The sequence below is a fragment of the Astyanax mexicanus genome, chromosome 20 (genome assembly GCF_023375975.1).
Source record: "Astyanax mexicanus isolate ESR-SI-001 chromosome 20, AstMex3_surface, whole genome shotgun sequence".
NCBI lineage: Eukaryota > Metazoa > Chordata > Actinopteri > Characiformes > Acestrorhamphidae > Astyanax > Astyanax mexicanus.
This window is the reverse complement of record NC_064427.1, coordinates 29545783-29571304: the sequence shown is the minus strand read 5'-3', so window position 1 is coordinate 29571304 and position 25522 is coordinate 29545783. Positions and strand designations below refer to the sequence as shown.

Genomic DNA, 25522 nt, shown 5'->3' with positions numbered 1-25522 from the left:
ACGCACAGCGCGCGCTTTTACATGCCCTTTTACTCAGGGCACGAGATTTTAGCACGGCTCGCGCTTTTACGCACGGCGCGCGATTTCACACATGCTGTTTTAGGCAGTATTAAGTAAACACGGCATGTGCTTTTACGCACGGCACGCAGTTTCACGCACGGCCCGACCTTTTACGCGCAGTAAGCGCTTTTACGCACGACCCGAGCTTTTACGCACAGCATGCGCTTTTACGCACGGCGCGCGGTTTCACGCAATACATTTTTAAGCACGGCACGCAATTTCACACACGGCACGCGGTTTTACGCACGGCATACGCTTTTACGCACAGCCCGAGCTTTTATGCACGGCCTGCGCTTTTACGCACAACGAGATGTGCCAGATCTTGCGCAAATTAAAACGCCAGGGCCGATCACATTCTTGAATTACAACAGGTATGGGGGTGATTCTCATGAAGCTGCAGGGAACATGTCCATGACAATTTTTTAAAAATCAATACTTAATTCATAAAAACTCTGATATTGTGTGTAAAGCGAATAGGGAGCACTGTATGGATCAATTGTTTTCATCATCATATAAAATTATTTTTATATAAATTAAATCAATAATAGATGGAAATTCTCATTACCGTTATGTGTCCGTATCCCTTCTTTCTAATTTTAAGTTAAACCATATTAAAAGTTTTAAGCATATCGAATCAATAAAATAGGGTAAAGTCATTTAGAATATCTATATTTATACATAATATAAACATTTTTTGTGTTGAACAAAAAAATGTACTTGATTTTAAACAAAATATCTGTGTCCGAACAATTTTTTTCTCATTACCGTTTACCTCCCTATAAAAATTACACTGTGCCTTTAAATTGATCAGCTATCCCATGATGCATCACTTCAGAGACAAGCTTCAAAATGGACATAAGGTCAGTTGGTCACTCTTCTCTCCCTTTGAGAAATCTGTGTTAATATTGCTAAAACTGTCCTCAGTTACACTGTCTATTATCATTACCGTTATGGTTTAATATTCATTACTTTAAAAAAATATAAAAATAAATTATTTCATGAATATTATCAAAAATATAAGGCTTTGACATCTGGCAAAGTTATAGGTTGTTAGCATATTAGCATTTTAAGTTATTTGTGAAATTAGCCAAGACTATCTCATTACCGTTACTCAATATTCTCATTACCATGCATTGTGAGGGCCATAACTGTAATAAGAACCATTGAGCTGGTAATGAGATTCTTATGTAAGACTGCTAAAAGAGTCATTTAACAGAGTTTATTTGATCATTTATGGTAATTCATTATATATATATATATATATATATATATATATATATATATTTTTTTTTTTTTAATCATTTTTGGTCATTATAAATATATATATATATAGATGATGGTTGTAATTATAATTATTTTCGTGTGCTTTTTACTTTCTGATGGAAAAAGTAGCTTACATGCAGGTGGATTTTCCACTATTTATGTAGTACATAACAGTCTACTATTTACTATATATAAAAATATATATATATATATATATATATATATATATATGATTATATTCATTTTTTGAAGACTGACAGAGATTGAACGCAAGAAGGCAGCAGCCAAGGCTAGAGTTTCTTGAGATTTGCTTGTTTTTCTGGTTCCATGGTTTGTTACACAATTGCCTTAACCCTTGTTTGGTGTTCATATTTTTGCTACTCATTTACTTTGTTACTTGTATTTAATTCAGCAAAATTAAGCAATTTTACATTAAAATGCTTTACATATGCTTGCTTCACCTAAACTGCAAGCAATATAAACAGCTTACAAGGTTAATATTTGCCCTTTTCCTTTCTTATGTTACATTTCTTTCAAAAAGTGCTACTCTTTTTTATTAGTTTTTTTAATAAAATGTAAAAGAAAATGAATTAAACTCAAGATATGAGAAGAAAATTTGTTTAGTTTCAAATTTACAAATGTAAATGTGTGTACAGTGTGTGTTTATCAAAAATGTGTTTTTATGTATGTTTTTCACAAAAAATGAGCCAATGCCAATGAGTTTGAGTTAGAAAAAATATTTTTTCAGTTTCGTTTGATGAAAAATGAAAACGGGTCCCACAGACCCGAACACCACACAAGGGTTAACTAAGTTTCATTACCGTTACATTTATTCTCATTACCGTTTAATTGTGTTCTCATTACCGTTATGGATCTAAAATGTTAATTTTTTTTAAATGTTTCACATCTTATCATAACTTTTCTTCATTTTATTATAGTATATCCCTCACCTGTTGTCCACATGAGTTTTTGATCAAACATATTCTAAAATAATTTCCATTAATTAAAAAATTAAAAGATATTTTACAAATGTTGCATCGGTAATGAGAGTTGCTTAACTATAAATAAATAAATAAAAAAGATCAAAGTAATTGTCAAGGACTGTGCTGTTAAGTTGATGGAATTTGTTGTGGAAATATGAAATTAATCATCAAAAAATGTTTTGAACCGTTGATCTAGCTTCGTCATTTACTGTAACGGTAATGAGAATTATTCTGGATCATATCAGATTCAAATGATAATAAAATTCTATTTAAAAAAAAATAAATGAAAAAAAATCAATATAGTAAAATACACATTCTATTTTAGCTTCTCAACTTGAAAAAATGCTGCAATGAGGTGAAAAACTTTTTTATGTTAATGTGAAGGTCTTCGTGAGAATCACCCATAAAGAGTACAACTAAATGTTCAGATATCAGAAGCAAATTATTTAGCAATCGGAACAAGTTAACTATATATTAGATATGTTCAGAATTTTTGTGAAAAACAAATACCATGTTAATTTAGATAATGAAAAAGAACAGACAGACAAGTTTGGCACAAGTGGTTGTATTTCAGAGCTCCATATAAGTTTTAAATAGTTGTTTCTTAAACTCTGAAGAAAACTAATTCTTTGCCTCAAAGGTTTGCCAAATTTATTTTAAAACCACGGTACATTCCAGTTAATATAACAATAGACATTCTGCTTTGGAGAAGCATTTCAGTAAAAAACAAACAAACAAGGGCATAAAAGATGCAAAGAAACAAATAAGAGCACCCACAACTGCAGAAATCATTATTGACACTGGAGAATGTAAATCAAATGAAATGTTTAAATGTACAAATTATGCATTTACTGGCATTCACTAATCCCTGAGAGAAAATACTGGACAAGATAACATTCCTACCGTTCATAACATGCATAAGTCTTTCACCTGGAAAAGCCTTTCAGTACAAACACAAATAATACTGGTGAAATCAGAGATGGATTCTTAATAAATAATGTGGTATTTGTGAATGTGTGGATTAGTACAGTATGCTAAATCTAATCTATATTATTGATAACGAGAGGCACTTAGTAAATCGTAAGCTAAAAAAATAGACTCTTTTTTAAGGCATAAGTATAACAAAAGAAACATTCCAAAGTTCCAGTAAATCAGAAAAAATATGAGAAAACTAGAGACTGCAAAAGAGGAGAAGGTGTTAGAGAACATTTTCAAAAATCATAGATAAAGCGCAGCTGCTGGGGAAAAAAATTATAACATCTTTTTATTGGGCTGAATCTGCATCTTTATGTGTAGTTTGACAGACACATTAGTAACAAGCCTGGTTCGCTTCCTGGTTTGTGCAGCTTCCTGTGTTGACAGTGCTTCAACTTTTTCACTGCAATGCGTGATTTCATCCACTAGGGGGAGCCTAACTTCTGCAGCTCCTCCACCAGGGCTGTGGGCAAGAAATACAAAAGTTACAGTTAAGGGCTGAGGCTGAGGAGCAAGCTTGGGATTTAAGTTAAAGGACCATTATGTATTATTTTTTGCATTAACTCATCACTAACTTTTTATTAGAGTGTAAATCTATTTGTACTTCCTCTGATCTAGGGCTGCACGATACATTGTTTAAGCATCGCCATCGCAATGTTCGCATGCGCAATAGTCACATCGCAGGACGTGCATAAGTAAACACGACCGGATGGCCTTCATCCACATGGATGGGCACGTGCTTGTAAACTCGCGTGTCGAAAACTGTGCGTCAGTGGCCCTGCATTGTTTAATATCACAATACATATAGTCGAAAAAGGAACATTTGCCATGTAAATTTTTTCAAATATCGTGCAGCCCTACTCTGATCCCAGTTACAAACCATTCTCCAGTCCTATTTTTTATATTCTCAGTTGGCAAGTATTGTACACAAAATAGGAAAACACCGCTTGTGTTCTTCTAAAAAAAAGATCCATGAGCCAAGACCGAGTTAAATGCAAGTAAACGTTGGCAATGCGTTCAATAAACGGAGACATCTTAGATCCCAGAAGGACTACAAGACAAATGCTATGAAACTATACATTTCAGTATATCTATACTGATTGATGTGATTATATGTTGCTACTGCAAAAGTTATTCAATTCAATTGGACTGTGGTAGCCATTTGACATGCTTGCTGTAATTTACTACTGTAAACATTTTTCATTTAAATAACTAACCTCCAATGATTTCATCCTTTACTTTCTGAAGTTCATTACGCATCTCCTCTAGGATCTCCTGTAATCATAAAAAACAAACGTAAACAGTGAAGCACTAATAAAACAAGCAGCCTTGTTGTCTCCTTAATAATAAATACAGGCAGTAGCAGTGGAAGAGTCTCTGACCTGCTTAAACTTCTCCATATCCACACCGGAGTCTTTAGAGCCAGAGTCACTTGTGCTGCTGCCTGGCCTTTGCCTGGGAAAGAGAAGTCATTTACGATCATTAGAAGTCTGTTTACAACAATGCATTCTGGAGTGCCTCACTCACTCTTCATCAGTCCAGAAATCATGGTCACCAGAAGCTGCTAAAAGCAATGGTTCAGTGCAAAATCAAATTTATACAATCCAAACAGCATGCTAGCTACATTAGCTTTATAGCTGCAGACACTTAAGATATTAGTTAAATATGTCTTCGCCAATTAATGTATTTAAATTTAGTTTAAATCAGATTATATTCAGTGGTCCACTTCTATAAAGACTGTCTATTGTGTATAAGAGCAAAATGATACTTACAAAAATTAATACACTGTAAAAAATGTTTAGCTTCTTCAGCAACAAAAAAGGTGGTTCTAGGGCTCGTCAGTATGGTTTTACAATACATGTAGAGCAAATGCATTAATAGAGGTAGACAAAAATAGAAGCAAGTATATAGCAACTTACAAATACAGCTATTATGAACAGGCTATTGACTTCCATTTTTTGTTAGCATTAATGCTACAGTCTAAAGTTAAAGAGAAATCTTTGGACACTAAACATGACAGCATTTTTTCAGATAAGAGGAGAACAAAGAACATTTAAAAAAATGTTTGTCACCAAACCATCATTTTAAGTTCCAAAAATAGTCTACCACAGCTGTGTGTACAGCAGAGCCAGGAAATTAAGACAGTAAAAGAGTTGACAGACAGAGCAGTCCTTCAACAGCAGCTCCGCCCACTGGATTAAGAGTCACAGGGCCCTATTGTACACCCTTTGCAAGGCATGTTCAGATGTTCATTCCTATCTTTCACCCCGCGAACACTTGTTTCACACCTTGCGCCTGTGCAGTTAAAATATCTTTGGAGTTTAGGAATAAATCTAAACACTGATGGGTGTGGTGGTCTGGAAGTAAAGTGTTTTCCGGTAAATTTCTGGCGTTTTGCTAATTGGGAGGCGTAAAAAACACAGTTGCGCCACTGACTGTAAACCGTCTCCTGTACATACCTACGGATACCTTATACATACACAGACGCGCTAAAACACAAATCCAGCTTTAACATTAAACATAAACAGAATAAAGAATGAAATAACTTAAATTATCTGAACGCACAGGTCAGTATCCTCTGCTGAGACGTGCAAAGGTCTGCGCTGTTAAGATACCAATGCGCCAAAGTCAGAGCACACCTGACTTTTAAAGCGAATAGCAAGTGAAACACTGATAGTTTTATTTCCTGTTACGCCCAAAACACATCAATCATTAATCAAGAAAATTAGTACATGCCTTTTGCATATTTCGAGCTGCGCAAGGCATATTTTTGCATGCTCGCGATACCAAAGACACACAGACACGTCCTAAATCAAGCTGCACAATGTTCAATATATGTCTCGCCTATAGATCGCTAAAATAGAACTTTGAGATAAAAAAAAAAGCCCACTGCACATGTTTCCAAGGAACAACATTGGAGAGCAAACCATTGACATTGAAGCTCTGAAACCCTTGGCTGTTGAATCAATACTGAAATCATATGCAACAGATTTTTAAAACCATAATAAGCATAAATTCAAAGTTTATAAGACATTCACATATATAGCTGTTGAAAGGATTACCACTCTCAATCTAATCGCTTAACTGTAAATTAAACACATAAATAATTTGTAATTGAGCTAACATGGTGCGTTCACCCTAAAATCATGAGATCAAAAAGTATATTTCCAAAAATATGCTGTTGTCTTCAACCACAATAAAGGTACTGATAAATGTATAAGATTTCAGTGTTGATTCAGTAGTTTTGATTTGCTGGGAGGCGCCACCCATGCATTAGGGTGCTGCATTGCAAGGCGTGGCACACAAATGCACAAATAAACACTTTATACACACTGCAGCTGCAGCAGGAGTAGGAGTACCTGTTCAGTGAACTGGAGACTGGAGTAGGACCCTTCTCCTGGCCCTTAGGAGCGGAGTTACTTCTAAGTGGAATAACAGTGTTCTTTAATTTTAACTGATGCAAACTACTGTAATTACCCTTATCTGCTATACCTCATCCATATGAGATATTCCATCAACTCACTTGAGGCCTAGCAGGGATCATGCATTTATGGATGTAAAATAGAGAAAAAAACTCTATTTTACAAAGCTGGCAGAACTGATGCTGTTTTTCTTTTTCCACATAAGTTGTACATGAACTGAATTGTGGGTAACCAAGGGCCATGAAGGATGCATTAGTTGCATCCTTCGAATACCTTGACTTTTGAATACAGCTTCTGTTTACAGCTTCTGCCCATATCAGGTTCTACAGCTGCTTCTTAATTTTTGAGTTGTCAAAATTTCAGGACTCCTTTTTAAATTTCTCACTCTAGGGACTTATTTTCTGCTATACCTTCTCTAACCAGGCAGAACCATTTATCTATGTTCCCACTCACAACTGTCTGCATTTAGTCTGTTTGGGACAAACTGAATAGTAATTGGCAACATTCTCCTGTAGTTAGATATTGAACATTATGGTGTCCCAATAAACTTTTTGTGTATGATTCTGGATGATTTTGGTTTGTGTGCCTCTCTCTTTTCATCTTATTTGCTTGTTGTTATTATTATTATTCTGGGTTTGACCTCTTTCTTGAGTCTCATAGTTTTGCTTTTGGTTGTATTTTTTGGTTGTTTACTGAGTACTGTTGTACTATACTTCATAAATCATCCCATTCACAAATAGTTTGCTTCTTTGATATTTGATAAGAAACTGGGAAGTTAGCCCTAGAGAATGGAAAAAAACACATCTGCAGACATTCATTACCTTGGTATGGTCCCAGACTTCTCCCAAGGCTTTTTGATGGGTTCTGGAGATATAAGAATACATAAAAAAGAAAAGGGACAGAATTATATTATTATATACATAACATAACATTACACAATGTGACTGTAATGGAGGAAAGTGCAGGTTTCTTCAGTCTGCATGCAATTTTTACCTTCTGATTTGGTATCTGAGGATGGTGAATCGGTCTACAAAAAACAGAAATGCACATAAATGAGCATCAATATTTTATTGCTAAAATTTGAAATTTGAATTTGAATAGATTGTGTTTATCTGGGATACATTATCTGGGATATATGTTTGATTTGTGCAATTTTTGAAAATAAATTACAGTAGTTTCTTCTTTCTTCGCCACTGGAGTATCTGCAACTTTCCGTCTGAAAAATAAATTGTAGACATATGAGGACAAATTTAAAAGTTCACAACTCACTATTAAAGATTAACCAAAAGTTTAACTTCTAAAATGTTCTTTCTAGTTTCTTAAAACTAAAATGTGTTTAAAAAGATAAAAACAATAAAAAACAAAATTCCAGGTGTTTCAAGAATAATTCCTATTTATTTCTATTTCATATTTAATAACCTTCTTGCGAGGATGGCACTCATTTCTCCCATCAATCCTCCTCCTCCACCACCTCCACCACCACCACCTCCTCCTCCTCCTGAGCTTGGGCTGCTCTCCTTTGCTGCAGGAGCAGGACCTCCACTCTCATCCTACAAAAAACAAGATAAGAACAAAAGTTATAACAGATTATTTCAGTGGTGCACAAAACCAGGCCTATGGACCCCATGGGTCTTGTCATATTTGTGTTTTCTATCCCCCAATATACCTGAATCCACATTTAGCACATTTTAGGCCTGTTTATAAACTGTATTGATTTATAGAATAGAGATTTATAGAATAAGGCGTGCTGGGGTGGTGACACAGTGTAGTGGGTAAGACATTTGTCAAAATGCTGTAAAAGTGAATATTAGTGTGGGTCACCAGGGGTGTTTCTCAATAACAAAGACAATGAAGAACTGGTTTGTGTTCTTGGGAAAAACATTTACATTGCATAAGTTACCTTGTAAGAACAAACTAGAGATGCCTTAAAACCAGTCACTATTATCTGAAGCTGACCAGACTAGCTAATACTACACCAATAGGGCATAAAAGCATAACAGTATATATATGATGTAATAGTATAAGCATTCATTGTTTAAATTAAATGAACAAAGATTTGACTATTTTACTTCCCAATCCTCACCTCATTTTTTTATTTATTTCTAATTTTATCCCATTTTCTCCCTAATTTACAAGACCAATTACCCAACCTACTCATTAGGGACACTAGTAGTTCCCAACACCAGCAGGGTGAAGACTAGCACATGCCTCCTCCGATAGGAAGTCAGCCAGTGTGCTCAGAGAAAAGCGCAGAGACTCAGTTCCGATACATTGTGCTGTGGACATCACCTTCTGGAGTGATGTGAAAAGAGAGTGCTATCTACTCACCCAGAGAGAGCAAGGTTAACTTCTGCTCTCTCAGGGCTCCGGCAGCTGATGGCAAGCTACATAAACGGGATTTGAACCAGCAATCTTACGATCATAGTGGCAGCACTTTAGTCTGCAGGATCACTCAGAGCTGCTCTTCACTTCATTTTTTGATAGCAGAACCAAGAGCACTGTTTATTTAAAATACAAGAACTTAAAACAATACTAAATACACAATGAATGATGAGTTGTTGAACTCTCATTGTTGAGTTTCCTACCAATGCTTAATAGATCTGGAATTCAAGTGGGCAGCTGATGACATGATGATCAGGTACAATTGGTACTTGTACATGAGGTCGCAAAAACACACAGGAACAAGAACTTCTGTTTGCATCCCAACATCCCAGTTTTCAAAGCTGTAAACATTCAAATGTGATTAAATGTCTTTTACCTTTGCTGTTTTGCGGAGTTTAGCCCCAGCAAGAGCTGAAGCTAGTCCTGCTCCTGCACCTCCTCCACCACCTCCTCCTCCTGATGGTGGGGGTGGTGGGGCAGGTGGAGCACCACCTGAGGGTGGGGGAGGGGGTGCAGGAGGAGGTGGGGGTCCAGGTGGAGGGGGGACTCCAGGAGGTGGAGGAGCTGCAGCTGGAGCTGGAGGAGGAGCCGGAGGTGCAGCTGGAGGAGCAGCAGCAGCCTGTCTCTGTCTCTCCTGCTCCTGTCTCTCTCGTTCCTGTCTCTCTCGCTCCTGTCTTTCTCGCTCCTGTCTTTCTCGCTCCATTCTGTTAAAAAACAAAAAACAAAACATAATAGCTAAAACTGTGCCCTGAAGGTCTAAGTCAGGGGTGTCCTTTTTTTGGAGCAGCCCGCGAGGTATTTTAGAAATAGAATGAAAGTTGGCCCGCTTTTAAGTGCAGGTGAATGTGAGATTCAAAGTTTGAACGCTAGGTGTCAGAAACGTGCCAAAGAGAGAGTAAAGTTGTAGCTCAGAAAAACGGGCAAAAAAGTCTAAAAGCGGAGAGGGTGCTCACTTGTTGCACAGAAAAACGGGCCAAAGAGTCGATAAGCGGAGAGGGTGCTTAGTTGTAGCGCAGAAAAGGGCAAAAGAGTCTAAAGGAGTTTAATATTAGGAGACATCATGAAATGAAACATCAATTTGAAAAATCTTAGTTTACACAACACTGTCAAAGATAGATAAAGACAGTAAGTCAAGTAAAATGATGTGTAAATAAAATTAATCAGGAAAATTTATTATTTAAAGTGGTATATTTCATTATTTGCTTTATTACAGAGTTTGTGGCCCATGACTTCATATATATTTCTTCTTCTGGCCCCCAACAAAAAAAGTTTGGACACCCCTGGTCTAAGTGTACGGCTGTCTGACATTTTTGAAGAGTCTATAAAAGAAATAAATGTTAGTATTTTTATTATATTTTTAAATATTTATTTATTTATGCAAATGTCATTAGCTGGGTGCAAAGGCCTGAGGTTTCCAGCCTGAGTCTGAGTTTTATGTCACAGTTATGAGGTTTCCTGGGCAGGCTACCAGAGTGACCTCACAAGGAACCACATAGGTCTAAGGTTCACGCTCAGCCCAAACAGACTCTGCCTCCTGCCTGCAGGGGGAACTGTGCAGGTGTGAGTATGTGGGTTATTAAGACTTGTGATAGAAAAGCAACATGAAATGATATTGCAAGAATAAGAATTATTTCTAACCCTAAATACAGGAAGTATAAGCCACTCACAGATGACACGGTTTACACATGCATTTCTGGACAAGCTAAGCAGAATAATATTATATGATTTTACACAAATATGACTTGGGTTACATAGCATCATGCATTTCCCTTGTACACAGTTAGTAGCATGATGGCCCAGAACTAACGGGACTAAGGGACCACTTCAATTTTAAGAAATAAGACATCAAGTTATTTGGTGGAATAACCATGTTTTAAAATCACAGCTTTCATCATTTTGGCATAACTTTATGCCACTCATGGTGCAAAAAATCAAGTAGTTCAGTTTAGTTTAATGACTTGTGATCATCCATCATCCTCTCGATTGAGTTTTTCAATTTGGTAAAACCAAAGAAAGTCTTTAAGGCACATTAGTTATAAAAAAGCCAATTTAATTATAAGTTGTTTTTTTTTAATGGATATGAGCACAATGTAATTAGGAATGGCTGTGAGACATAAAAATACAACTACACGTTGATAAAATGCTGAATATAGACTCATCTTTAAACATTACTTAAAGAGAGGGTAGTTTCTTGATTTTTTAACACCTTAGTTTGTATGCTGTTCAACAGGCCTGTGTTGAGTCACTTAAGAAATGAGAATATGTGAGCAGTGGTTAGATGAGTTAAGTCAGGCTGTGTACAGTGGTAAGCGACTCAAACCACTAAACTCCGGAGTACCTCTGCTGCTCTTCAACGCTTGGTCCATTCTGCACGGGCGGAGGAGGAGCTGGTGCACCTATGAAAGAAACCATAACCCATCAACTCTCCAATATAGTCAGTAAAAGATGTACAAACTGTTCGCAATTGACCAAATCCTCAAAGGGGGCTTAAAAATACTTACCACTGAGCATCTCCAGGGCGTACATCATGGAGCTAGCAAACTGTGCAGCTTCATCCTTACTGCTGAAGTTCAGACCCCACACCTGTCGTGCATCACGCCACTGGTGGAAGCTTGCAGTGGCCTGATTATACTTCATGCCTTTGATGAGTGGGCAGTTAATAACAACCTGGAAAGACACAAAGCATGATCTAAGAAAAACATGACAAATTGTATACAGCTCTGGAAAAAAATAAAAGACCACTTCAGTTTTGAATCAGTTTTTTTATTTTGCTATTTATAGGTATATGTTTCAGTAAAATGAACATTATTGTTTTATTCTATAAAAAAAAAAGATGCAGTGCTTTTAGACTTCAAATAATGCAAACAAAACAATTTCATACTGATAAAGTTTTATAAGTCCAGAAATCAATATTTTAATGACAGATTTTTAATCATAGTTTTCTTGCATCTTGGCATGTTCTCCTCCACCAGTCGTACACACTGCTTTTGGGAAATTTATGCCACTCTTAGTGCAAAAATGCAAGCAGTTCAGCTTGGTTTGATGGCTTGTGATCATCCATTGTTCCCTTTGATCATATTCCGGAGGTTTTCAATTTGGTAAAATCAAAGAAACTCATTTTTTTTTAGTGGTCACTTATTTTTTATTCCCCAGAGCTGCATGTTGAATGCTCTATGGAAAGCATTTTTATAATGGTTAATGTGGATTATTTTTCTGTGTAATTTCCCCAAAATACACAAGATAGCCCTGTGCCAAATAGTTTAAGTAGCTTTAGGCTTGAGGAAAATAGCTAAATAAAAAATGTAAATGTTGAAATTATACATATCAATCTTTAAAACTTTAAGAAAACAAACTTTTAAAATAAATGTGTTCTTTTAACAGGTTAAATAATGTGTCATCTTAACCAGGCAGCCCTATAAAACTATAAAAATATTTTAATGGGAAAGTTAACATAACATTGCATTTGTAATAGTGTTCATTCAGAGTAAATCTTGAAAAAAATATTGTTACTCTGTCTTTGTATGAAATTTAAATAAATATTCTGCAGACACAAAAGGCTCGTAATACTGCTAAATGGATCCAAATGTGGTTGGAAAAAGTTTATTCTGATAAATCTGTTGTTGGTGAAAGTCAGCAGTGATCAGCAAAGCGAGGCAACAGTCGTGTCACACTCACACACAGGAAGCCAGCTGCAGACAGTCTCACGGTGAGACTTGACAATAATCAGACTAAACCACTAAGATGCCATCCAGCTTCTTAGCTTCCCACGCTCACACACTCCTATGCTCTTCCTCCACAGCACACGTTATACAGCAAAGCAGGTGCTCTCAGAGTAGAAGAATCAGCAGACTTCTCTAAAAGGTTGGTTTTGTGTGGATGCCTCCTTACCAACACTGAGAACTAAAGAGGGCAGTGAAACAATCTGACCTTTCTGAGAGGAGCTAAAGTCACGCAAACACCAGAACACTACAGAACAATGAAAAGCACAGGCCCGGAAGAAGCACACACTATTTCCTTACTAGAGAGACATTCTCTGTGGCTCTGTTTTGCATAAAATCTAATATTACCGTAAAAGAGAAGTAGAAGAAGAATCCTCTAGAATTACTTTAAATAAATAACATAAATAACATTCTTATAAGACTTTTAAAGGATACTCTACACAAATCAGCCATTTCATTAATACCACTTGCCTAATATGAAATAAATTGCATGGTTTTATACATTAATGTTGACAGCACTAAAAACTACTAACTTTTTTCACCTGTAATATCATATTTATCCAAGCGTTCCTTATTATATCAATGAAGAAGAAAGTGTTTCTTAGTTAGATTATACATACACTAAAAAAAACCCAGCCTGTTGTTCTGTTTACTAAGGTTTCTCACATGAAAGATACTTAACAAATCTGTGTCTGTGAGTAAACCTTGAGTTGGTTGTTGTGACGGTTAAGTTGGTAGTTTTGTTTAGTGAGTGCACAATTTGGGGCTTAAAGGTGCTTTTGAGCAGTGCAACCTTGATGAGTAAAACATTTCCTATTGGCTCCTGGCACCATCTATTTGCATTTTGGGCATGCCTCATCATCAATATGTAGTTGTTTTCTCAGCCTATCTTCCATTATGGTATTCTTTAACATTGTACTGGAATTTAACTGGAGTTTTCTTCACATAATTGTTGACTTCCTGGTTCATTTTTATTTTCTGTGTTGCCAAATGTGACTCTGAGTTGGCACTGGGCTGCAGTGTTAATGCTTACGTTACTGGAATATACTGAGTACTGTATTTTTCTTTACTGTGAATGTTATGCTGAAAGTTTACTGTGAAATTTCTGAAAGTTGATCTTTAAAACATTTGTTAAACAATGTAAAGTTGTTTAACTGCCTCCATCAGAATTTAAAAGAAATTATATCTAAAATAGCAACACATTTGTCAACATGCATGTTTTTCCTAAACAACTTAACATAATTAAAAGCCAGTTGCTCCCAGACTGCATACCTGCTGATCCGCCTGCAGTTTGCGGCCCACCACTCTGTAGGTGTTGTTACCGGGATTTTGGTAGATGTGCACTCTGCTGACCGCCTGAGCTCCAGAGCCAGCGGGGACCCAGCGCTTCCCAGCGTCATCATACATCATAACGGTGGCCCGGGCCTGGCACATACTCACCTCACTAAAACAGAGGAAACAGAGCACAAACAGTTCAGACAGAGGTCGGTGAGAAATAAGGCACCATGTTTTTGGAAACAAAACCAATTTCTGACTGCTACATAATATAAAGTAAAACATACTGCATATACACATACATAGAATACCCCACCCTCTGCCCCCCTATTTCTCAGTGTAAAGGCTGGTTTATACGTCAACACGTTGCCTATGACGTAGCCCAAACCAGTGCCCTACGTAAGGCTCGCCAGTTTGGGCATGTTAGCTAACATAACAAAACCGGCAGTTAGTGTTCTCCTGCAAGCATGTTTAAGTATCTAGTGATGTTGCATGATAGGAGAAAGTTATTTATCATTAATGAATACTGTTAATGCCAATATGTTTATTGTAGTGTATTGTATGTAATTGTATGTGAGTCTAACCTGCCTTTGTTGGAGTAGATGTTGGAGCACTACTGCTTAGTAGTAGATTTTGGAGCTTTTTGTGTGGATTTGTTTGCATTAGATAATCACCATATCTTGACCTCAACTCTACAACCCATCCTAAAAGTAATGTATGGATCACCATAATTTCACAGTTCCACAGCTCAATGCTGGAAGACATTATACCTCTTTAGCACACACCTTCCATTCAGCATGTATTCTCTTGGCAATACTTTTGTACAGGGAGTGGACAAACTGTGTGTGCATGCATTTTCAGAAAAAAATATATATGTATAAAATGAATGATATTGCAACAATGCTTATTATGCAGAAATTGTTTGACAATACACAGTGAAGCTGTAATTCTAGGGTGAGGAGAAGGTTAGGAACTAAAAGTAGGCATTCAACAGCTATCTTAGACTCAACTGAAACAGGAAGGACTTCAAAATGAGTTACAAGTGTCACAAAAACAGCACACCACATAAAGCTACCACAGGTAAAAGAGTCAACCCGTAAATCATGAAACTGTTCTGTAACACACACACACACACACACACACACACACCAAAGATGAACAGAAAAACACAGCACACGGCCACAACTTTACACACACACATACACTGAAGAGGAGGATGTGGGAGCACCTTTCCCTCTTCCTCTGCAATTGTCTCATGCGCAATATTGCACACTGACTTCCGCTGACATGGCACCCTGATTCTGATCAGAAAACAGAACTAACCTAAAAAGGACTAACCTGACCTGAGAGCATTGAAAAACACACTCTGTATAAAAACCAATAAGTGCTCACTTTAAGGCTGGGCCATATAGTTAGCTGTCACCCCTGTTGGTAAGATTGTCAGATAGTGTTTTTAATGTACGCTCATTTTAAGCTGATAAATTATACAAATATTTTTTGTATTTATTGAGCTTCATATGCAGAAAAAGTGTGTAATGCATGTGTAGCGCAATATATCAGACATCTCAGCGTCTCAGCAAAGAGTTGTAGAGGTTTCTAGTGGTGCTGCGAGTGTTGATAGCACGTCTTGTAGCATCCCACACATTTTAAACCAGTGATAGGTCTGTGATGCAGCAGGCCATGACAGTATTTGTCCCTTCAATGCAAGCTCTTGAGATGACAGCAGTATGTGGACGAACATTGTCTTGTTGAAAAACGATTGCACCAGATTGCATTGTGCATTCAGAAAAGGTGGGGTCACCGGTTGCAGGACCTATTAACTCAACGTTGTGCTGTCAATGTGCCAATAATAGGGACCAAAGGTTGAACAAAATTGCATCCCACACCATGATACCAGGCCATCTAAAGTTGATACATGACAAAGATGACAAAGCTGACAAAGATGAAGATGATCCGCTGCCATGATAGTCTGCCACATTGTCATGTACGGAGCAGGAAGAAGACGAGGAGAGCGAACGCACTTGATTTATAAACAAAATTTAGGACGTACAACCAGGGACAAGGAACACAGGAACAAAGGCAAGTATTTATACATACGGACAGGGACAGGAAACAGGAAACACCTGGGACCAGGTAACAAGGAGGTGGAACTACAAACAAACAGGTGACCATACTGAAGACAGAGGCAGAGATAAAGGGGTACACCCACAGGGCACATGCAGAGGGGGGTAGGTAAACACAGAGATAGACAGAAGGACACAAAACAGGACGAGGCCATGACACACATCTTCCCATGAGTTTATTTCTTATCGATCGATTTCTTCTAGGTGCAGCTATTTATTTATTTTTTTGACATTTGTATACTTCATTCTAATCTCACTGTGCATCTCTAATCATTAAACCAATCAGGGTTCGAGTCAAAGGTTGCAGGTCTTTGTGAGCAGGGTTACTGACCACTGAAATAGCCTGAGTAGAGCTGAAAGAGGATATGAGACGATAATCATGAGGAAGTTCTCTCTCAGAAACAGAGGTGAAATTAGTGCTTTACTCAGTATACCACGTAAAAAGAAACTCATGAAAATCGAGAAATGCTGAAGCCTTTCGGCGGCTTCCTGCAGTACAGAAAAGTTCCTCTTTTTGTCTAAATGTTTATGGACTTATAAAAGTCTTAAAATGCTTTACATTTTTTTCATGAATGTATAATGGTTGGCACAGTCTCAGTCACTACTGTAAAACGGAGTAGGAAACTGCGGTTCACTGCTGACAGTGACTGACAATTAAACACATGCGCCTTCACACATACACACAGACACAGATACACACACACACACACGTACATGTCTATATAAGGTTGTACAGAAAACTGTGCTCTCGCTTGTCTGCAAAATCAGACCGTCTTTATATCCACCTTTGCCTACTCTCTCCCCTGCACAGATTTGATTAGGCTGTCAGAATGAAGACACTACTGTATCTTCCTTTTATAGCAAAATATTCAGTAAGGAGTCCACACAGACTAAAACACATACACACACACAAAACACACACACAAGAAAGACGTCCATCTCGAGGGGTGACACAAAGTGTGAAATCGACTGTAATTGTATTCAACTGTATTGAAAGCCCAAGAGCAAGAAACACCAAATGTCACATACTACTGATTTAAAGTGACTTTATACTATTTGTTTGTTAATTATACTTTGTTCTTACTTGAATAGGACTGGTTTTCCTTATTAAGCTTTGAAAGGTGAGATTTCTATGCCACTGCCATCTATAGATTGCTCACTTTGGAATATTTCTTTTGTCCTATGGATTTCTGTGACTTCAATGTGAGTTTAATCTCTTTAAAGTGACTATTTGTAAGTTTGGGGGATTTTGGGGATACAGGGACATCTTTGGTGTGAATGTGTAATTGCACAGAGCCTGTTTATTTAATGCAGTCAAAATGTAGAGATCAATTGCATCCAACAAACCTATCAGACAACTACTACTCTGTTTATAGACATCGCAGGGATGATCATGCCAGGATACTGATACAATTAATCATAAAATTGTGTCCTCTCCTCATTTAGGAAAGCTACTGCTTTCAATTTAAAAATGTAAAAGAAAAATCTTAGGTACTGCTGCTACTGCTGTTTGTACTGCCTTTAGAAAATTAAGAGATAAGAGAATAAGAGAGCACTATGGGTTGGGTAAGTGCAAAAGAAGTCAGTAAGTCTTTGTGGTGATAAAGTTGTGACCTGAATTTAAAAACGGTGACTCATGCATGCGAAAGGAACTTCCTCTATCAAGCACCAGAAAAAAAAATTAAGATAACAGGACACACATGCTAATCTTGCAATATTGACACTGAACTAAGGTCCAAATAAGCCTCTTACCAATCAGAATGATTTTTACTATTGGCTGTGAGCATTCTGACCAATAACAATTTCCAGTTATGTTTCTGTGGGTGTCTTGATAAACTGATAGCCTTATGTTTCCAAGAAAAAAAGTCAGGGGTCATTTTGTTTCATGTTAAAGCAGGTCATTGTTTTACTGTATTCGTATAATACCGCCTGTGTTAGAGTCTTTATATGCTAGTACTTTATGGGACAGTGGTGGCTGAGTGGTTAAATCACCAAACCATCAACAACAAGGTTATGGCCTCGATACCCAGATTTGTCAGGCTGTAGGGCCCTTAACCCTCACTGCCCACCACTCCCGTGTGTATTTACTGAGTGTGCTCACCAGTGTGCTTGTGTTTACTGCACGGATGGGTTGAAGGTCAAGGCCAAATTCCATTAGCACAAGTATGGTATATACAGTACGTTATCTTGTCAGTACTAATTCACATAATCCCAATCACACAACAGAATTACAGAAAGTAAGCTTATTACTTTTTTTTCCTCATACAATTAAAATGTGTGACCTTCTAATTAAATGGTGTAGAAGTTCTGTGAACAAGGGTAAAAACTGTTAACTGTGGTTAGAAGCAACAAGCCTAAAGACTTTAATACACGCACACCACAAAAGCCAGGCCCCTAAAATAAAGATAGAGATATGCACATTCACACCACATGTTTTAGCACTGTGTACTAAACATATATATCCTCCTCAACTGGTGTGAAGTGACTTCTCTTATATTCTCTATAATGATCTGTTCAAATACAGTACAAAGGCCTCAAGTCTGTTTGCTTTAAAAGATATTTACTGTCTGATAGTTGTCTCCACCTTATCGGTCCTGATTCTGATTAAGAGATAACCTACATACTATCATTTGACCGTAAATAAAACAGAATATGACATTTGGTAGGCCTGTCAGGATAATAATGAATAATTGAAGGAATAATATGTTGTCTGAATTAGGGATGCAAATGATTAATCGACTTTAGATTAATTGTCGATCAAGAGGTTGCTCGAACAAAATGTATTACTCGCGATTAATCGCTAGAGGGCGCTACTGTAGTAACTTGAACAGAGCGTGAGAACGAGAGGTGAACACGACTCGCGAGAGACCAGGGTTGAAAACAAAATGAAGCGGGCGAAAATAAGTGCGGTGTGGGACCATTTCAACATTGTTAATTTAGGCAAAGAAGTCAAATGTTCTCTGTGTAATGCGGTATTGAAATACAACAGTTCCACTAGCTCACTCAGTTATCATTTGAACGCCGTCACAGTTTCACTGAGAGCGCGAGCGTGTGATGAGAGAAGGGCGGAGGACATTACAGAGAGGATATGCAGCATGATCAAGACAGTTGACGGTACAGGGTTTCAGGATCTCATTGCATTGAGGATTGTTGAGGATTTCCTAATTAATAGCCTGGATGCAGTTTCTTCATAATCTATAGGCTCAATAATAATCTGTTTGGCTCTCTATTTAATTTCTTCTATTCTTTTTTTTTTTTTTTTAATATGTCTAATGGTACAAAAACGCAAAAACTGAGCCAGTCCTTAATTTATTTCTTTTTTTAAATTAAAGAATGTATTTTCTTATACCATAAAAAGTCTGCTTTCTTTTCCTAATGCATAATTACTTGAGGAATATATAATATAATATAATACAATATAATTATCATAATATAATATATACTTTTTGAGCTCAGTGTTTTAACTATTTAGCTGGTATTTTTAAAGGCCCTATTGAAACACTAAAATTCAGGTAAAAACGCCGCTTATCAATTAATCGAAAGTCGATCGATAAGATCAATCAACTAATGATTAACGAATTAATCGATAATTTGCATCCCTAGTCTGAATGCAATACTCTGTGTTAAATACTGTGTGTTAGGGCTGCATGATGATGTTGTCCTGTGATAGATATTATAATATTAAAAATACATATATTAATTAATGCATTCAGCTACTTTAGTTGCACTCATTGCTGACACAGAAGTGCAAAAGCACACACACAGTCAGCATGTCTAGTCCCTATAGGAATAAAACTACTGCCAATTGAATAGGACTCTCTGGAGCAGATAAACACAAAGCTATAAGCACCATGTCTAAAGCCTGGTGTGGGCTAGAGTTATATAAAGCTCTCCAGCATTAAATTGTGGATCAGTAGAACCTTTGTCTCTGGAATAAAGGTGCCCAACGAATACTTTTGAAATGAGTTGGGCATTTGGCAGGTGGGTGGTGATCATCCAATATCCTGACTGCACTACGGCTCCTGCTGCTGAGAGCAATCAAATCCTCACAGCAATACCCTCATAAAAGGCTAGTAGGGCTGTAACGATTAGTCGCTACAATCGACAATGTTGATTATTTAAATTTGTCAACTACAAATTTCATTGTCGACTAATCGTTAATTTGTCATGCATTACACAAAGTGCTGGGGACAGAAGTGCAATGAGAGATGGGTAAATGGCTCATTCACACAGTTTACACTCAACTTAGTCTGTGTCTCCCAAAGTGCCTAAACACAACAGATTACATATTTACTCAGTAAATATCAGCACTTTCCATGTTTAAACAACATCTAGACATTTAAATGCCTTTTAAATTTCATGTTCTGCTGTGTCTAGTGTCTGGTTTTTAGAAATGGCAGAAATAATCGTTGACTAATCGACTAATCAAAAAAATAAACATCATATTAGTCGACTACCAAGGATATAATCTTTTAAATACCCATGATTATTATATTTTCTTTCTTCAAGACCCCAGCTGTGAATGAACAGGAAGATCTTTTAAAATATATGACAAGAATATCATATTTCAGTCAGTAAATATGCAAACAGTTGTTTTAACATATGTTTCTATGTGTATTTGGACCAGTTTTTTTTATTTTAGACTTTAATAAGGCAATGTTCAGTTCAGGCTACTGGTGCAAACCACTATATATACTGAAACATGGCTAAATTTGAGCCATTAGATACAGGCCAGGCAGGGTCAGGGCAGAAAACTGCAGGAAATTAAGTAATTCAACTATTTTTAACAGTTACACATGAACTTGAAGAGTTCATCCGGATGTCATGTAGTGTATGTAACTTATTTTTATCATTGTTGAACAACAGCATCAAAAGGTGTTAAATAGACACCGGTCACCAGTTTTGCACTCACATTTTCAAAACTGCACAGAGGAAATGGTTGGGTTACATGGTTGGGTTACTCAAGTTAACGACAAAACATACATTTTTCTATCTCTGTGCCTTCATGTACAGCTCAAGGCCAGATTTTGGTGCTCATTCCACACCTTAGTAAGTCATTGTCACGGATTAGGATTTTGGTTTCACATCTTAACAAGCCGTGGTCATGCATTATCTAATTTCCACACCTTAATAAGTCATTGCCATACATTAGGTTCTCCTTCTCATGCTTTAATAAATCCTGGACATGCATTAGGATCTCATTCCCATGCTTTAATAAGTCGTGGCCACGTACATTTTTCTATCTCTGTGCCTTCATGTACAGCTCAAGGCCAGATTTTGGTGCTCATTCCACACCTTAATAAGTCATGGCCATGCATTAGGATCTAGTTCCTATGCTTTAATAAGCCGTATAAGCGTTATATTTTTTTTTTACATGAGGTAACTTTAGGGGCTCCATATACAGCGCTGGAAAAAAATAAGAGACCACCTAAAAATCATGAGTTTCTTTGATTTACCAAATTAAAAACCTCTGGAACATAATCAAGAGAAAGATGGATGATCACAAGCCATCAAACCAAGCTGAACTGCTTGAATTGTTGCACCAGGAGCGCAGGCATAAAGTTATCCAAGACTGGTGGAGGAGAACATGCCAAGATGCATGAAAACTGTGATTAAAAACCAGGATTACTCCACCAAATACTGATTTCTGAACTCTTAAACTTTGAGTAAAAAGTCTTTGAGGTCTGAAAGCTCTGCATCTTTTTTTTCAGCTATTTCTCATTTTCTGCAAATAAATGCTCTAAATTACACTGTAATTTTTAAATTTGAAATTTGGGATAAATGTTGTCCGTAGTTTATAGAATAAAACAACAATGTTAATTTTACTCAAACTTATACCAATAAATAGCAAAATCATAGAAACTGATACAGAAACTTAGGTGGTCTCTTAATTTTTTTCAGAGCTGTCTATCAGTAAATCTGACATTTTGAAGAAATCTCTGTGCCTGTCAGGGTTCAATCTGAAAGGTTAAATCATGCTGGGGTTTCTTTCAGCAGGGATGTTACCTCCACCCACCACAGCCTCCTGTAGCCTTTACTCTAACTGAACATACTTACAATAGGCCTACAACAGTAGTCAGAAACAATGAACAAAAGAACATGTTGCTTAAGGAAGTTTTTTTTCACACTAGGCGTAGGTTGAAGGTGACTCACACTGAGTGTAAATAATCATGAAGTCCTTAATTCTGACTAAAGGTGACACAGTTTAACCGTAACTCTGATTAAATGCAAACTTCAGAACCATATTTTAAGAAAGTCTGAGCTGCAAGGAGTATTTTTATATAGTTTCTCGCCGAATGAATGATCTATAGTAAAATTTTAATAATTACACTTCAGGTAATTCAGTATCTACTGAGAGTACTGAGCACAGCAGTCGTTACAAAGTTGCGACACTCGACAGGCTAAACTTAGGGTTCAAAAGCATGAGCTTAAAACCAGTCTGCTGAAATAAAAATGATCCTAAAACTTAGTATCACAAATGGGCAGTCTTACCTCATTTTCAGGGCTTCAACTGGTCAGTCCAGTTTAATAATAAAAAAAGGCCAGGCTTAAATTAAAATCATCTGTTTGTTGGAGAAGTAGCTCTCAGTGGTGACAAGCATCCGCTCGAGCTTGCTGTTGAAAGCGAGCCCGCAGTTTCCTGGTTTGAAAAGGAGGAGAGACGTAAAGAGCAAGAGTTACCAAAGTCTGTGGACTGTTGACTTCTTACTACTACAGAGGGTTAAAGCCCAGAACAGACATTTACACACGTAGCCTGTTGTAGTGCTGTTTACAGCTCGATAAGTGTGTGTAGTTTGAATGTAGCCTAATTTATACTGCACATATTGATTATAGTACCGTTAACTGCCACTGCAGTGTTTGTGTTTAACTGTGTCTTATAAAATGCTAATTTCAGACTGTATTTTTTGCATTTATTTCTCTTGCTTTAACAAAACAATATTACAACCTAAAGCAGGCTAAACTGTCACTTTTTTCTGAAGACGAAGAGCTCCAACTATAGGCTGGTATAGTGGCAAATCTGCTACATTCATTTTTGCCATTCTAATCTATATACAGCTGAATGAAACTTTAGCCTTATCCTGACCTCTTGTGGACACTCGATGCACATCCTAAAGCAGCAAGTGGAGGATCTAGGAGGCCACAATATTCATAGGGGTCAAGTATTATTTCACCAGACACACCAGATTCAAGCATTTGAATGTCATTTTAAAAAGTTTACACAATAAATCCTATTGTGAGTTTATTTTGTGCCAAAAGTTTTACACAAAACAAATTTAAAATAAAAAATGAATCAAAAGGAAACAGTGTAAACTGCAAATTAAAAACAGACAAAATATAAAAATAGTCTTAATTATTTAATTATCTTTTGCAATAATTTAAAAAGTATTTGTGTATGGATTTTCCAAGTTTTTGTTTTTAATTTTATGTTTTTGTTGATTTTTGTGGATTATGTTGCAAAAGTTTTTTGCTTATTTAATCTCAAGTTTCCTTCTGCTTCATTTTTTATTTTTTCTTTTGCTTCGATATGTATATAATCAATTTATATACATAGAAGCAAATTTGCTTCTATGTGTAATAAATTGCAGATTTTATGTTTTCATGTTAAATATTTACACAAAAATAACTCTACGAAAATCGCCTTCCCAATTTCACATGCATTTTTACTTTATATAGACAAAATACTGTCAAACACACAGCATTTGAGAAAATCCAGCATTTTATTCATTTTTAAAACCTTTGTCACAAATACTGTCAGTTCAAAACATCAAAACCTCTCCAATATTATATTTAATCATACTGAATATTTCTATTTATCTTATTAGCGCCATTAGTGTTTGTACATGGAATTGCATCCGCCTATAATCTGATAGTCGCTCTCGCGAAAAGGGCAGATAAGTGATAGGACAGGGGCACTTCAGGAGGGCAATCAGATTTCAGCAAGGGCCAACGCCGCTGTAGCCCCGCCCTTAAAACCACCAGTGAAAACAGTCAAACAAACCGGAATATTGCAAGCAACCAGCAGTTCAAGTCGCATATCGTAAAGCAGCCAGGTGTTCTGTCGAATTGTCTTACCCATCGATACATGCTTCCCAGAGGTACTGCGCATGTGGTGATCTACAAAATTCGACAGAACACCTGCACTTTTTTACTGACACATCCTACAGCAGCAGCCACTTAAACTATAGCCTCCATATACAGCAGCCGTTACTTGTACTGGCATATTCTAAAGCAGCCAGCACTTAAATTGGCACGTCCTACAGCAGCCAACATTTCATACAGCACATTCTAAAGCAGTCGGCACTTATATCGGCACATCCTGCAGCAGCTGGCACTTCATCCGGCACATTATAAAGCAGTTGTACTTCTACTAGCATTTTCTAAAGCAGCCTGCTCTTAAATTGGCACATCCTACAGCAGCTGGCACTTCATCTGGCACATTATAAAGCAGTTGTACTTCTACTAGCATATTCTAAAGCAGCTTGCACCTAAACTGACACATCCTACAGCAGCCGGCACTTTATCCGGCACATTCTAAAGCAGCCGGCACTTCTACTGGCACATTATAAAGCAGTCGGCACTTCTACTAGCATATTCTAAAGCAGCTGGCACTTAAACTGGCACAGCCTACAGCAGCTGGCACTTTATCCGGCACATTCTAAAGCAGCCTGCACTTTTACTTCTACTACTGCACATTATAAAGCAGTTGGCACTTCTACCAGCATTTTCTAAAGCAGCCAGCACTTAAATTGGCACGTCCTACTGCAGCTGGCACTTTATCCGGCACATTCTAAATCAGATAGCTCTTAAACTGTCACATCCTACAGCCGCCGGAACTTCATTTGGCACATTCTAAAACAGCAAGCACTTCAACAAGCACAACCTATACCACCAACTAGCAATACTTAAAGCGCGTGGCACTTCAACTGGCACATATTAAAACTGTTGACACTTCAACTGGCACATCGTAAAGCTGCCTGTAGACCTGGCTAAAAGATCACTGTTGGGTCCTTAAGAAATGCTCTTATTACTTTCAAATTATAACTGTTATGTTTAAGCCTCTTTATTATATGTATTTATTATTTTGTACATTCTAAGTTGTGTAACACATTTAGATGAACTTACAGTTAAAATTCTGATCTATTTATCTTTTGACCTCAAACCCCAATGTCTTCAATGTACAGCGAAAACAAAAAAATCTGGCCATGACATTTTAATACTTATACATTTTATGTGGTTCAAGGTTTAATGAATTTCAATATTATGCTGATTTCATCATCATATCAGTGGCATTAAATGTACCTAAATTAAAATAATAATAA

General features: G+C 37.0%; 1 protein-coding gene across 2 annotated transcripts; it reads right to left on the bottom strand.

The window, feature by feature from the left end:
* Positions 1–2864: 2864 nt before the first annotated feature.
* Positions 2865–22987, bottom strand: vaspa (vasodilator stimulated phosphoprotein a). Of its 2 annotated transcripts, XM_007252456.4 has the most exons (13): positions 22695–22987; positions 14077–14248; positions 11587–11752; positions 11424–11481; positions 9462–9789; positions 8123–8253; positions 7874–7919; positions 7697–7730; positions 7525–7567; positions 6641–6703; positions 4664–4736; positions 4499–4556; positions 2865–3744 (listed from the first exon to the last, which is right to left on the bottom strand). In XM_007252456.4, the coding sequence occupies exons 1-13, from the start codon at positions 22697–22699 to the stop codon at positions 3707–3709; spliced, it is 1215 nt and encodes a 404-aa protein (XP_007252518.2). In that variant the 5' UTR covers positions 22700–22987; the 3' UTR covers positions 2865–3706. The 2 variants fall into 2 exon arrangements, with proteins under 2 accessions (XP_007252518.2, XP_049324952.1); XM_049468995.1 differs by lacking the exon at positions 6641–6703 and having other exon boundaries at positions 22695–22986.
* Between the last annotated feature and the right edge of the window lie 2535 nt (positions 22988–25522).

Bases quoted from the DNA above. Each gene is read 5' to 3' on its own strand.
- vaspa (XM_007252456.4), bottom strand. The intron at 11,753-14,076 runs GTATGCAGTCTG...GTGTCTTTCCAG, and splicing joins AACTGCAGGCGGATCAGCAG to GTTGTTATTAACTGCCCACT. The intron at 6,704-7,524 runs GTAATGAATGTC...TATTCCACTTAG, and splicing joins AAGTCTGGGACCATACCAAG to AAGTAACTCCGCTCCTAAGG.